General features: G+C 46.0%; 1 protein-coding gene across 3 annotated transcripts in view; it reads right to left on the bottom strand.

Moving 5' to 3' along the window:
- MYO1C (myosin IC) overlaps nucleotides 1-12,901 on the bottom strand; it is a 48,589-nt gene that overhangs the window by 18,629 nt on the left and 17,059 nt on the right. Inside the window, exon 1 of one of the 3 annotated variants that reach the window (XM_084219177.1) lies at nucleotides 7,061-7,134. The exons of the other annotated variants lie outside the window; for them this stretch is intronic. Within the exon in view, the coding sequence (XP_084075303.1) occupies nucleotides 7,061-7,078 (18 nt within the window). The 5' untranslated portion in view covers nucleotides 7,079-7,134. Of the gene's footprint in view, nucleotides 1-7,060; nucleotides 7,135-12,901 lie in introns of those variants that run through there. 3 annotated transcript variants of the gene reach the window in all.

The following is a 12,901-nucleotide window of genomic DNA, read 5'->3' as shown; positions in this document are numbered from 1 at the left end:
CTCACCTGCATGCATTTCCTTATCTTCTTCAACCCTTCTTACTTTGCACACTGCTCACAGCAGCATCCTTCTCCTCAATCATTTCCCTAAAGCACCAAGTGATATTTTGGGATGTTGCACAAACACCAGAGGGGTCTGTTCCTAAAGAAGATCATGCACCAACAGAAATTCCAGACACACATCACAAACTGGGAGTGCCAGACCCTGCACAGTGATGGAGATGACTTTTACTGACTCTCAGAGTTCCTTTCTGCACCTTTTTAAGATGTAAAAGTGGTCAAACCACAAGCACTGCTGATGTGCAGGGAGAAAAATAAACCCAGCCTTGGTCAGGGTTTATTTTTACCTGAATTTTTGTTAAACAGTAATAAAAGCAAGAGTCACTGCAGTATCAATTTGGGTCAAACCAGGTACAAATCCCCTCAGTCTGCAGTTGCTTTGACTCACCAAATTCGTGGTAAATGTTTTTTTTATTTGGTAAATGATTAGTAAGTGCAGTTTTACCTATTTCTGCCAGTTCTAATTGGCTTCCTCCTTGTAAGCCTGGGCAGAAGTGATTGCCTGAACCCAGCAGTTTTCAGACAGGAAAATCAGTTCCTTCTGGAAATCTCAAATCCAGACCCACTCTAATGGCTAAAAGAAACATCATTTGGTTTCCTGTTTTATTTTTTCCAATTAGTCTCATGGTCTGGAAGGCCTGACTTCTAAGCTTGGAAAGGCACAGCCTGGGAGGAATTCTGCAGATACTCTCATGAAGTAATCCTTCTAAAAGGGCCAGAATTTTCCAAGCCAAGTCCTTCACAGCTTCAGCAAAATGCTCTGTTGTCTTCTACCCTCTTTGCCAAGGTGAGGAGAAAAGGCACAACCCTTGGAGAAGGAAGGTGATGAGATAAGGAAAGGAAAATAGAGATAAATCACATACAAATAAACTCTGCCTAGAAATTGGAATCCTTCTATCAGAGCAGCGCAATCCCAGAGCTGGTTTTGGCCAAGGGGATGAGAACAAAGGCAAAACCAAAGGAAAATAACTCCTTTTCAACTACAGTCCTAAAACACAGCTGCCTCCACAAGGACTGAGGAGAAACTTCCACCCTGGCAGAGTTAATCCCAGTTTATAGAATCCTGAAGCCCTGCACAGCAAACGTCACTTCAGCAGCTCTTTCATCAGCCCCTCCCTGAGGCCAGGACAAAGTGATCCCAGCTGTGCACATCCAGCAGAGGGAAGAGCCAATCCATCCCCCTCACAACACAGAAACCTCCTCTGGGACAGGCATTTAAGGCCAAGAACTTTCGGTTTCCTCCAATTTTTGTCTCCTCATTCAACTCCAGCCCCTCGCCGTGAGAACAAAATCACCACCTCAACTCTGCAGTCAGCTTGAAACAAAACAAAAGCCAAACAAACGACTGCAAATGGCTTTTTGGTGATAATTAAACGTGCCCAGGGGATGTGATGCAGTCAGAGCCTCCTGAATATAAACTTCACTCAGTCTTGTACCCTCCCAAGCCCAAGCTGAGCGCAAATCTGAGCCAGAGCTGAGCAATAGGCACTGCTCCATGCCAGCATTTTGCTTTATTGCATATGTCCAAGTCTACCACCAGCTTCAAATGGCAGTGTTAACTGTTTCACTGCCACTGCCATCAACAGATGGGCCATAAAAGGAGGTGCAAATGAACCCTTTTTGCAAAACGGAAAAAGAGCAGTCATGCAGAAGGAAGGAAGTGGGGAGGGAAGACACTACTTGAGAAAAAATAATCACAGTGATGATCATATGTTCCTACTGAATGACGAATGTAAGGCACTGAATAAACTAAAATAACCAAAATGTTGGGGATTTTCTGCTAGCAGGCAGACAGCAGATCTGATGGCTGTAAATTAATGTCAGAACACCCAGTCTGGGGGGTTAAATGTGGTGCAGTGGAGCTAATTAACCATTAAAACACTTTGTCTATAGACAGCACTGATTCCCTTGTTGTCTTTGCAGGGGATGAATTTCTTTGTGCCAAACCACCTCTGACTGAAATACATTTACAACATCCTCTGCTCCAGGCAAGAGATCAGCTTGGACCACTCTGACAGCCCTGTGGCAGGGAGTTTATTCCAGATAACTGGGAGAACACAGGCTGTGAGGGTCTGATCAGAGCCTTCCTTGTGGAAATCAGTTTTTCTGGGAGCTGCCAGGAGAGCTCAGTGCTGGAGGAGCTGCTGTGACAGAGGGAGGACCTCTGTGCAGCTGCACCCTTTGGTTTGCACTGGCCCAGGACTTGTGCAATAAACCAGGCTGGAAATCTGACAGGGATTAAAACCAACTCAGATCCTTTTGTTGTTTTAATCCAGGTCATTTTCCCACACTGGTCCCACGTGTAATGACGATGGCCAGGGATAGGGTAATGGGGAGCCACAGCAGGCTCAGGGAGGAGCCAGGATTCAGCAGCAGGGCCAGTTCCTGCTGCCTTCAAATGCTTGGGAAACTTCCACCTACAAGGCAGGTGGGGTTTAGCCCAAAGCTCAGCATCAAATCCCTCCTCAGGCTTTGCTGCCTCCCTGGGACAGGGTAACACCTCCAAACCAAACCAGGGCAACCCAATCAGCAAAACAAAGAGCAGGGAAAAAAGAATCTGGTGGTTTTGTCTGCTGGTTTTGAGCCAAAACACCTCCCTGAGGGATGGGACAGTGTCAGAGGCAGGGAAAGGAGGAGAGGGAGCACACTGAATCAGTTATTTAGGGCACATCCACCACATTCACCTCAGAGGTCCCCTATGGGATCAAAAGGAGAGGCTGGCTGGGGAGCCCAACCTTTGGAGGATGGAGACACCTACAGCCAGCACAGGCTGCAAACAGGGAATGGCAAAAATCTGAGCAATCTCCCTGTGATCTCAGTGCCTGTGGGTTCAGGAGTGCCTCCTCTCAATCTGCCCTTTCCCCCCGTGCTGAACCTGCTGTCCTGAGGGTCACTGCCCTCCAGGTGCCCAATCTGCCACCACAATTCCCAAAGCCACCCCACGGGAGTTTCCAGAGGGGTTTGTTCCCACATTGTTTTAACCCACTCTTTGCTTTTAATGTCTTCTCCAGAGCCTGGAGCACAACAGTGGCTCAGGGCCAGGAAGGGAAAAGTCCTCTGGAATGGTGGGGCCAGTGCAATCAGCACCACAGCAAAGCTTGCAGGGCTCTTTGTGCCCTGGGAGGGAATTTTGGGAAAGACTTTCTGCTGGTGTAAATTGGTTGCTGAATGCAGCCTGCAGAGCCAGGTTTACATTGGCTGGGGTTCCAGCTTTTCTTTGTGTTCATACAAGAGTCAACAAGACCAGCAAATACCTCCAAGCTCCTGGGAGTATAAAACCACTCAAAACCATACCAAGGAGTTTCCTAAACTGAACTGGGAAATCGCTGACATGGGATTGTGAAGGTGTAAACACATATTTTTCCTTTAAACTCTGCTTAATGCCAAAGCATGATAAAGTTTTTCCTCTGCTTAGGACATGGAGAACTAATACACCTCAGAAATGAAAAACAGGACCTTCTGGTCTGTGCAGCAAAATCCAAAGGATTAGAGTCAGCCAGGCTGAGCACTTGGGGGGAATTTGTTCTGGAAAATGGGAGGGCAGCTCTGCCATGAGCACAGGGGTCTGGGGCTGATGTGAGCAGAGCAAGAAACTCCCCCTGCCTTTGTCCAGCAGCTGCTCCATGGCCATGGCATACCCAGCATGGAGCAAAGACTCATTCCCAGGCTTGATTTTCCCAGAGGGGTACTGGAATGGTTTAACACTCAATTCCAGACACACTGAGGGAACAGGCAGCACCAGCAACTTTCCATGAGAAAACACCTGGAATTCTCAAAATGAATGGTCTTGTATGAGCAGGGAAACTCCATATCTGCCAGAATTTGTTTTTCAACATCTAAAAATGTATCTTGCAATATTTTCTCCTGGCAATGTATTTTTACAGATTGGGTTGTACCCACTCAGGAGGCTCACTGGAAGAACCCCAGGAAGTGGCTCCATCTGGGAAGAGGCAGGCACCTTTATCTTGGTATCAAGTGCAAGATGATTGATCTGCAGGCTCCAGAAATAGCCACAAAGCCGGGAACGGAAGAACAGGCCAGAACCAAATGTGAGTGGGAAGGGAAATTCAGATTAGACTCTGGAAGACAATGCAAGCCTGAACCAAGAAGGAACTCCTCACAGGGAGGTGGCAGCTAAAAAACATTTGTCTCGTGGATAGTTGGACATTCTTCACTGTCATGCCAAAGCTGCAGGAAAGAAAAAAAATTCCTTTGATTTCTCCTTCATTCTACAGCCTGGGAAAGGGCTTGGATACAATGTGGGCCAGACAGCAGAGCAGACAAAAATCAACTGTTGTATCCACAGCCTCAATTCCCAAGGTGCAGAATGGGAAAGCTCCTCTTTCCCTCTGCATGGAGAAAGAAATAATGAGGATGGCAGAGGTGGACCAGAATCAGGGATTCTGCCAGCAAATCCCTGACAGACCGAAGTGCACTCAGGATCCTCCTCCCTCCTGCCACACTGCAGATCAGCTGCTCATTTTGGACACAACTCCCTCTGTTAGTCAACAGCTGGGTTGGGAAGAAGGTTCCCTGAGAGGCAGCTCTGTATCTCCCATAAAAATCCCCTGCAAGAACCACCTGGGTTTGTCTGCCCTTTCTGAAGCCACTTGAGCTGAGATAATAATTGATAAGACACTTATTTGCTTTAATTATGTAAGGCCAATGAAGTGATTTCCCAAAAGACAACGTGGGAAAAGCAGAGCTGTCAGGTGGATTGGGACCAAAACCAGGTAACAGCTCTGATGACCCAGACCAGCTGAGTTAGAGGGAACAACTTGAACTTGCAGCTGCCACTCAAGGACCATTTCTCAGAATTACTTCTTATTCTTGCTTCTTTTAGACCAATACATCACCAGCAATGGAATGTCTGGAGTCAGAGAACTCAGAACTTGGTTGTCCCTCTGATATTTCCCATCCTAACCAGATGGAAGGATGGAACTCCAGAATACAGTATTAAAAAAATTCTATTAAAGAGATAGAAATGCTACATCCTTGACTAATTCTTGCAAAGTAATTACTTTGAAGTTTTCCACATTTTGAGTAGGGACAAAATGAAATAACAAGTAGGTAATATTATTTGTTCAATATTTATAACATAATTATACCTTCCAGATTTTACTTTGGGGGGGGGATGAGTAAGGAAATAAGCAATTAGCAGTGAAAAGGAAAAGGCAGTTGTAAGAACTGATTTGAAGGACAGGAAAAAATGTTTACCATTAAGAGGGGTAATGATATTTCAATCAACAGGCTAAATATAAAAGAGCACTAAGAAAAATGAACTAGGCAAACCAGAAAGATCACCAGGGCTGGAAAAGTAAATACACAGAATTTCTATATTTAGGGAGCTGACATTTTTGCTCCAGAACAGATGGCACAAGCTGCTGCTGGTTCAAAGATGTTGCTGGTGGCAGTTTGCTCAGGAGACCTGTGCCCACAGGCCTGGGCATCCCACAGCAGCTTCAGAGAACAAACAGATTTCAAAAAGGCATTTTTAAAAGGTGAAGCATCAGCTTGCTGCCCCTTCAAGTGAGTTTTGATGCTGATTTCCAGAGCAGCTGAGCAGGTGAGGGGTGGCAGAAGCATGAGGAGCCAGGGCCAGCCTGTGCCCCCTGTGCCCCGTTCCCTGCTGCAGTGCCCTGGCAATGCCAGCCCTGCTGGAGCCCCCCTGCCACCCCCTCTGGCAGCCCTTCCCCTGCATTCCACACCCCCACAGAACCTCTGACACCACCAGGTCTCTCAGAGACTCAAACTTTCCAAAGAGAGCTCCAGAGCACTCCGGGGCCATGCTTAGGGCACCTCCACACCCACAGCTCCCTCAGAGAACATCCCAGACGCCAGCTGTGCCTGTCACACTGCCACACTGCCACTGCCACCTCTGCCAGCCTTTCTGCAGGGCAGAGGGGGCTGCCCCCAGCACACCAGATGCCAGCAGAAACACCCTGGGCAGCCCTGTCACCGCCACTTGCACAGAGAAGGACTCAGGAGGTTCTCCAAAAGCTCTGCCCTTCCCTCCATCACTTTCTCAGTGAATATTTGGGGAAACAGGATCTCTGTGTTGAGCAGGTCTGGGATACACCAGCCCCATGGGAACTCTTCTTTAACAGAGAATTGCTCCAATCTACAGAAGTGACGTTTTCAACCCTTCTCTTCCTAAATTTGGTCACTTTACCAATTAAAGCCTTGAGCATTCTTGTCCAGGCAAAAGCTCACACACTTCTTTATAACACTCCCTCATTCTTGACCTCAACATCTTCCAGAATCAGTGAATTCCATGGCCCAATTATTCACTGTATGAAAATAATCTTTGCATTTCTTTGGCAACTTTTAGCTTAACTTAGTGTCTCTCTTCCCATGTTACACAACCCAGAAAAAAGGATTTCTGTGCTCTCTATGGCACTGTTATTTATTTCTGCTCCTCTTGTCCTCATCTCTTCTTCCAAGTAACAATCCCAGCCCTCTCAATCTTCTGCCACAAACTCCTTTTCCCAGGTCTGGGGCTGTCCCAGGTGTTTGGGCTGCTGCTAAAGCATGGACAAAGTTTTCCTAAACTAAAACAGCCTGGAAGAACTGAGGGGCAATAAATCCTTTCCTGCCACTCTTTAGGACGGCAGGAATGGGAGAGAAGCCCTGGGAAGGACAGGAGCAAAGCCCAGCTCCAGGACAGTCCCTTCATATCCTTGTGCCCAAGTGAAAGCTCCACCCTTTCTTCCCTCCTAAAGCAGAGCACAGCTTTCCCCTCTCTTCCCACTTTCTCAGCTCCCACCTTGGCTTCCTCCTCCAAACAGGCATTCCCTGAGTTTTTAGCCAATTTCACCCAACTTTCCAATGAAGGGATCCTTCTCAAAGCATTTCACTTTCCTGCTGAAACCCTGAAAATGTGTCTCCTCTCTTCCTCTGAGACCAGACGCACATCTAAGAGCTGCAAAGCCCCCGGAGGAGCAAAATAAACCTGAAATAAACCTGAAATAAACCTGAAATAAACCTGAAATAAATCTTACCCCTCCTCGGAACTTCATCTCTGCCTCCCGCCAGCTCCCGCTGCCCTTGCAGAGCCTTCGCTTACGCTGCTGCAAAAAGCAGCACTCTCAGGACAAGTTCTCTCTTCTGTCAGTTGCCTTATTTTTTTAATTTTTTTTTTCATGGCATTTTCAGTGCAGTCAGAACTCCCTCCCTCCCACCGGCTCCTACTGGAGCATCTGGAGAGGGCGTTTTCCAAGGAGAACTCCCCTCCCAGCAGGAGCAGCCCAGCAGAGGCAGTCCCAGGGAAATCAGCTGCGCTCTGCCTGCGGAGTTCCCGCTGCCCAATGACAGGAAAAACAGAAAGAAAAGTAATCCCAGGCACTGGAAAACCTGGGGCTGAGCCTAGCACACAAACCACAGCCATCAGACAGGAAGAGATGAGATTGGGACTGTGGGTTATTGTCCTGGAACAGCAGCGTGGACAGGGCTGCCCAGACCTGCTCCCAGCTCACCCCAAACACAGCAAACCCAAAACCCCAGCCCTGGCATTACACTGGGAATCAGAGGGTTAAAGAGTCCAGGGTTGGATGCAGTTTGCCTTCACAAGGATTTACAGTCACAGAATGGTTTGGATTGGAAGGGACCTTAAATTTCAATTATTTCCAATTCCACCAAGCCCCATCCAACCTGGCTCAGCAGGATTTTAGTCCAGATTTCTTTGGAGCCATCCATCACCAAAACACCCATTTTAGCTGGAAGTTGTGAGGTCCTCATTACAAAATAACCTGCACTACCAAGGAGGAGCCTTCCAGGGGACACAGTGAAGGCACTGCTGCTCTCAGTTCCCAGCCCTGCAAACAGAAGTTGCACATTTTGCTGTCTCTGGGCTCATCAGTTTTCTCACACAGAATTATTTATGATCACAGCTACACCAAGACTGTGAAAACCCCACCTCATTTCCCACCCACCTCCTGAGATAAGAACATTCTGACAAAAATACTGCACAGCCTTCACTAGCATTAGAGGAAAGTGAAAGAACAAGAGACAGTGGACACGAGCTGGAAGAAGGGAAATTCCAATGAGTTCTTGAGAAATGTTTTTCCCAATGAGTGTTGTCAAATACTGGAACAGGGGTCCCAAAAAGTTGTGAAACTTTATCTATGGAGATATTTAAAACTCAACCAGACAATGTCTGAGTGACTCGATCTAAATTGGTCCTGCCCAGAAATGAGGTTGGACCAGATATCTCCACAAGTTCTTTCCAATCTAAAATCACTCTATGATTTTATTAATTATTTTGTTCCTCAATGGAATAAGCTGTGGATCCATCCTAAAAGGAGTTACAGGTAGTGCAAATAAAGATATAAATCTATTAGAGAGGATGACACCCCTCAGGTGTTTCAGGCAATTCATATTGTGAGAAAACAGATTCTCTAATCATTGAACATGCAGAGCCATGGAATGATTCCCAAGCTCAGCTGCTGATGTTTCATGACTGGCACTATCTGCACTCAGCTCTGCTTAAAGGGTTTTTTGTTTGCTTTGTTTTTTCCCTTCTTATCAAAATGCATCCTTCACAAATTCTGCTACAGGAAGGGTAAGGTCAAGCTCTGAAGTAAAAAAGATTTAGAGCAAAAAGCTAAAAAGCTTCATCCTCCTCAGAGAGGAGACAAAAACAACAACAAAATAAAGCAAACAGACGTAGCAGATGTTGTCAGTGGCTGGGTGCAGCACTCCCCTCTAATTAGCCCTGCCCAAGGCAGAGATCCCAGAGATTCTGGCTGCTGTGGATGTCACAGGCAGAATGTGCCAAGGATTTGGGCTGGAGCTTGTCTGCTGGGAGCACTGCAGTGCCACGGCTCCTCTGCCCTCTCAGACTCCATTTTGAACATTATTTGTGGTTCTTGCACAACTCTGCTTGGCAGGACTTTTATTCACTTCTTATCTCATCTGGGTGAATTTTTAACGGCAGCAGCTTCAGGATGTGGCTCGGAGGAGGGTTCAGCTTTGGGCTGGCACTGACACTGCTCCAATCCCTTCTGCTGTGCACAGGTGAGATCAGAGGTGATAAAAACTCCATTTCCCAAACTGAGCCACATCAGCCATTAGTGAAACACAGCAGTGAGCCCTGAGCCAGGAGTTTTCCAAGCATAATTAAGGCTGTGGCCTGGCAGCTCTAACTCTTCAGGAGGAGAATGTCAGTGCTCCAGCAGCACTCCTCAGACCAGTCTAATTGTCACCAAACAGATTCAGTGAAACTCCCGTTACAATTCTAAGTATTAGCAGAGTTATCTTCACATAAATAACTTCACCTTTTCCCTGGTTTACACCTCCTAACACTTCTCAGATCACATCTCATCACAGAAAATGCCACATAAGAGAAGAATATACAACACCCCAGCACTTAGAGGTACATTTTTTACATATTTCCCTTGGTTTTTTCATGCAGGAGAACCCTCTTATTTATTTACTCACTGAAAAGACCTTTCCTCAAAATGCTTTTTTTCTGTAGCCAAACTACTGCCCAACTTCTGCTGGTGAGGAAAACACTCCTGCATGTGGGTTAGCCTAAATTAGGAGGGGGAAAAAAAAAAGTTGGAAAGCAGAGATAATTTTACTTTATAAGATCTTGATCCTGGATTATGAAGGTGATAAAACCAGACTCTTCCTTTCCAGCAGCAGAGCCCAGCCCTTGTCTGTGATTTCTGCTGAGGATGCCTGGCAAGGTCTGGCTCACTCCAACAGGCAACTACAGGCTGAGGGATGAATCAAGTTTTCCAGGCCTCACCAGTTAGAAGTGACTCATTTAAACCCTGGATTAGAGCACTGGGATTGCTCTGCTCGTTGCAGATAAGCAGCTGATTCCCTGAATACAATTTCACATTCAAAGCAAGGGGACTGGAAACCTTTCCTGTCAGCCCTGCTCCGACAGGCTCGCAGAGCCGAGCGTGACTCGCTAAGCTGTACCCGCAAGCAGTGGCTCTGCTGGAAAAATAAAGAGTTTGGGCCCATGAAAACACCATCAGTGCTCCCCTCTGCAGTGCAGATTCCACTGCAAAACATAAATCTGGAGGTGTGAGATGCTGCCTTGGGTTTATGCTGTTCAAAAACCAACGTGGATCACATCTATGTTCCTCCGAAAGGTGTCAAGTTCATCTACCAGTGAGTGAGTTCCTTCTGGATTTTTGTAATATTCGTTATTTCTGCCTTGCAAAAGAACTACAGAATAAGACACATTCCATAATTAGAAAGCACTTGGCAAAAATACCATGGGAAAGAAACCACCCTAAACAGGCCAGGAATTTGAGAGCCCTTCCTCTTACAGGTCAGAGGAACATCTTAATCAAAAAATAGAAATGTCTTTAACCTGTCACATGTGTCCTGCTGTCCAGATTATCCTGATCTAAAACTGATTAAAATGCCTAAAACACCCTATAGCAGAAGCTGAAGGTTCTGAGACATTTGTCCCACTGATGAGGAAAAACACCCTGTGTCCAACAGAGGATGAACATCTGACTGCAGGATAAGGATAAATCAATGCCCTGCCAAAGAGCCAATGCTAAATATTGTAACAGGTTTGATAAAAAGGCAAAACCTCCTCCCTATATTATTAGTTCTGCTAAGAACTGTTCTTTTCTACCCAGTTTTTGGATTAAAGCATCTCCTCTTCCCCTCTCAAGAGTGCTCCAAACAAGTAGTCATGAGCAGAGGTTTGAACACAGGACATTGGCCCCTGGAGACACAACATTCCTGCTCAGTTATGAAACTGCACACCTAGAAAGGTTAAACCAAAAGCTGGTTATACTCACTCAAAAGGTGCCTCAAGATGATGGGAGTTCCTTCACTTTACTGCAAACTTCATGACATCACAAGTTGACTGAATTCTCCGCTTCTGTGTGAAGGTGTTTGCAGGGTTACAGACAAAACCTTCAAAATAGTGAGGTGTGGCCAAAAGGGTTCAAAAACCAGAAGACAAAGAATATTTAGATTATTATTTTGGATTCTAATTTATGCTTTGTAATGCCTAAAACTGTCAATACTGGTTTTGTTTGTTTCAAGAAGCTTTGTCAGTGAGAACACCAAACTTCTTTTCTTCCCAAGCTCAGTCTTTCAAAAATAAATACCAAAAAAAAGGGAGATTGCAAAATATGGAGATGCACACATCTCCTTGGATTCCTGCACTTTCTGTGCCAGTGCTGTTCCCTGTTTTGATGCCCCTGGTGATGGATTAAAAAGCACATATGACAGCCTTGTATTTAGTTATGGCTCCCGCACACACACAATAATTCTGGGTCTATGACGTGAGCGAAAACAGAAACTGGGTTAATCTAACAAATTAAGATAAATTTTCCTTGTTGTTGCTTTCTGTTGAAGCAGTGAAACAGAAATGGCTGGCTGGCTTTGACAGTGGCCATCAGAACAAAGTCCCACTTTATAATTACCAGATGCCCTTAATGTGATGCCAGTTTGTCTCATGCCTGTGGCTGCTCCCGCTCACGGCCCTGTCAGGGTTTCCCTGATTTTACAAACACACTCCAATCCCAACAGCAATTGTTGCACTGACTCCAACAACAAAGTTTAAACCCAGCAGTTAATTCCCTGTGATTGCTCTGACACAATCCTTTGCAGCAGCTCCCCTGCAGTGGCTGTGGCAGGGATGGGGTTTGGAGGGTAACACAAACAGCCTGACTCAGTTCAGCTGATGTGCATTCCTGCCGACTGACTTTCCAAACAGTCACTCCTAGTGGCAGGACCTACATCTTCCTTTTAAGGGGAAAAAATGTTTTCACAGGAAAAATTAAGTGTTCAAAGCCTGTGCATATCTCTGTGCTTCCAGTGAGTCTCGCCTGTAAAAACACTTCTTGTTGCACGCAGAACAAAACCTTCTCCTTCCTTAATTTAAAGCTGTTCCTCTTTTTTAACACAGCCATTGGCTGTCTGCCCATCCCTGGCACTCTCAGGTGAAATATCCTAGCACTCTGCTTTTCACACAAACCAGCACTGAACAGAGAGCTGGTTTTCCAAAGGAAGGACTCAATCTGAGGGAGGAAAGCACAATGAAAAAGGACAGGGAATGTTCAGGCTGCAGACAAAACTTTACAGCTCACACTGCTGACTGACAGTTCCTATTCCTTCACATTTCTTTTCCTGCATTTCTGAAAAGAGGCTCAGTGTTAGAAAGGGCTTAAGGCTGGAAAGCAAATCACAACAAAAACTTCTTGTTCCATGCACACGAGATAAGGAAAGAGTGAGCACTGGTGCTTTGCCTGCAAGTTAGATGAAGGAAACAGGATTTCCCTCTGCTACTCCCTGAGCAAGATCCCAAGGAAATGTTTCTAATAATAGGAAATTACTATATAAGGCCAGATCAGCACTAAACTGTTTGCAGTCTGGAGGAGAAGGATGTACAGGAATCCTGAGGAGGCTGCTCACACATCAGGGGGAGGCAGCACATCCAGGGCTCCCCTGCACACAGAGGGACAGAGTTTCACCTGGGACTCCTCTGCTGAGCAGGGTCCAGTCCCACAGCCCAAAATAGCAACTAAATGGACAAATTAGAGATGCCCTGTCCTTCTGTAATGTCCTTGCTTTTCTCCATGGCAGGAAAAAGACAGAATATACTTTGAAATCTATAAAATAACACTTGCTGAGCATGTCTCTGATTGGGAAAAGGCAGGAAAAGACACAGCCATGCCCTAAAACACAACATGGACAGTGCTGATGCAGAGGGCAGGCTGAGAGCTCCCCTTCCTGGGCTGCAGATCCACGGAGCACTAATGTTTTATGAACTGGACAGGTCTCTAATTCATCTTGGTTTAAACAGCAAAGACACTGAGCACCATTTAAGTTCATTTTTGCAGCACTGCCACGAAATAGCA

The sequence above is a fragment of the Fringilla coelebs genome (assembly GCF_963513975.1).
Source record: "Fringilla coelebs genome assembly, chromosome: 20".
Classification (NCBI taxonomy): Eukaryota; Metazoa; Chordata; class Aves; order Passeriformes; family Fringillidae; genus Fringilla; species Fringilla coelebs.
This window is presented reverse-complemented; position numbering and strand designations above follow the sequence as displayed.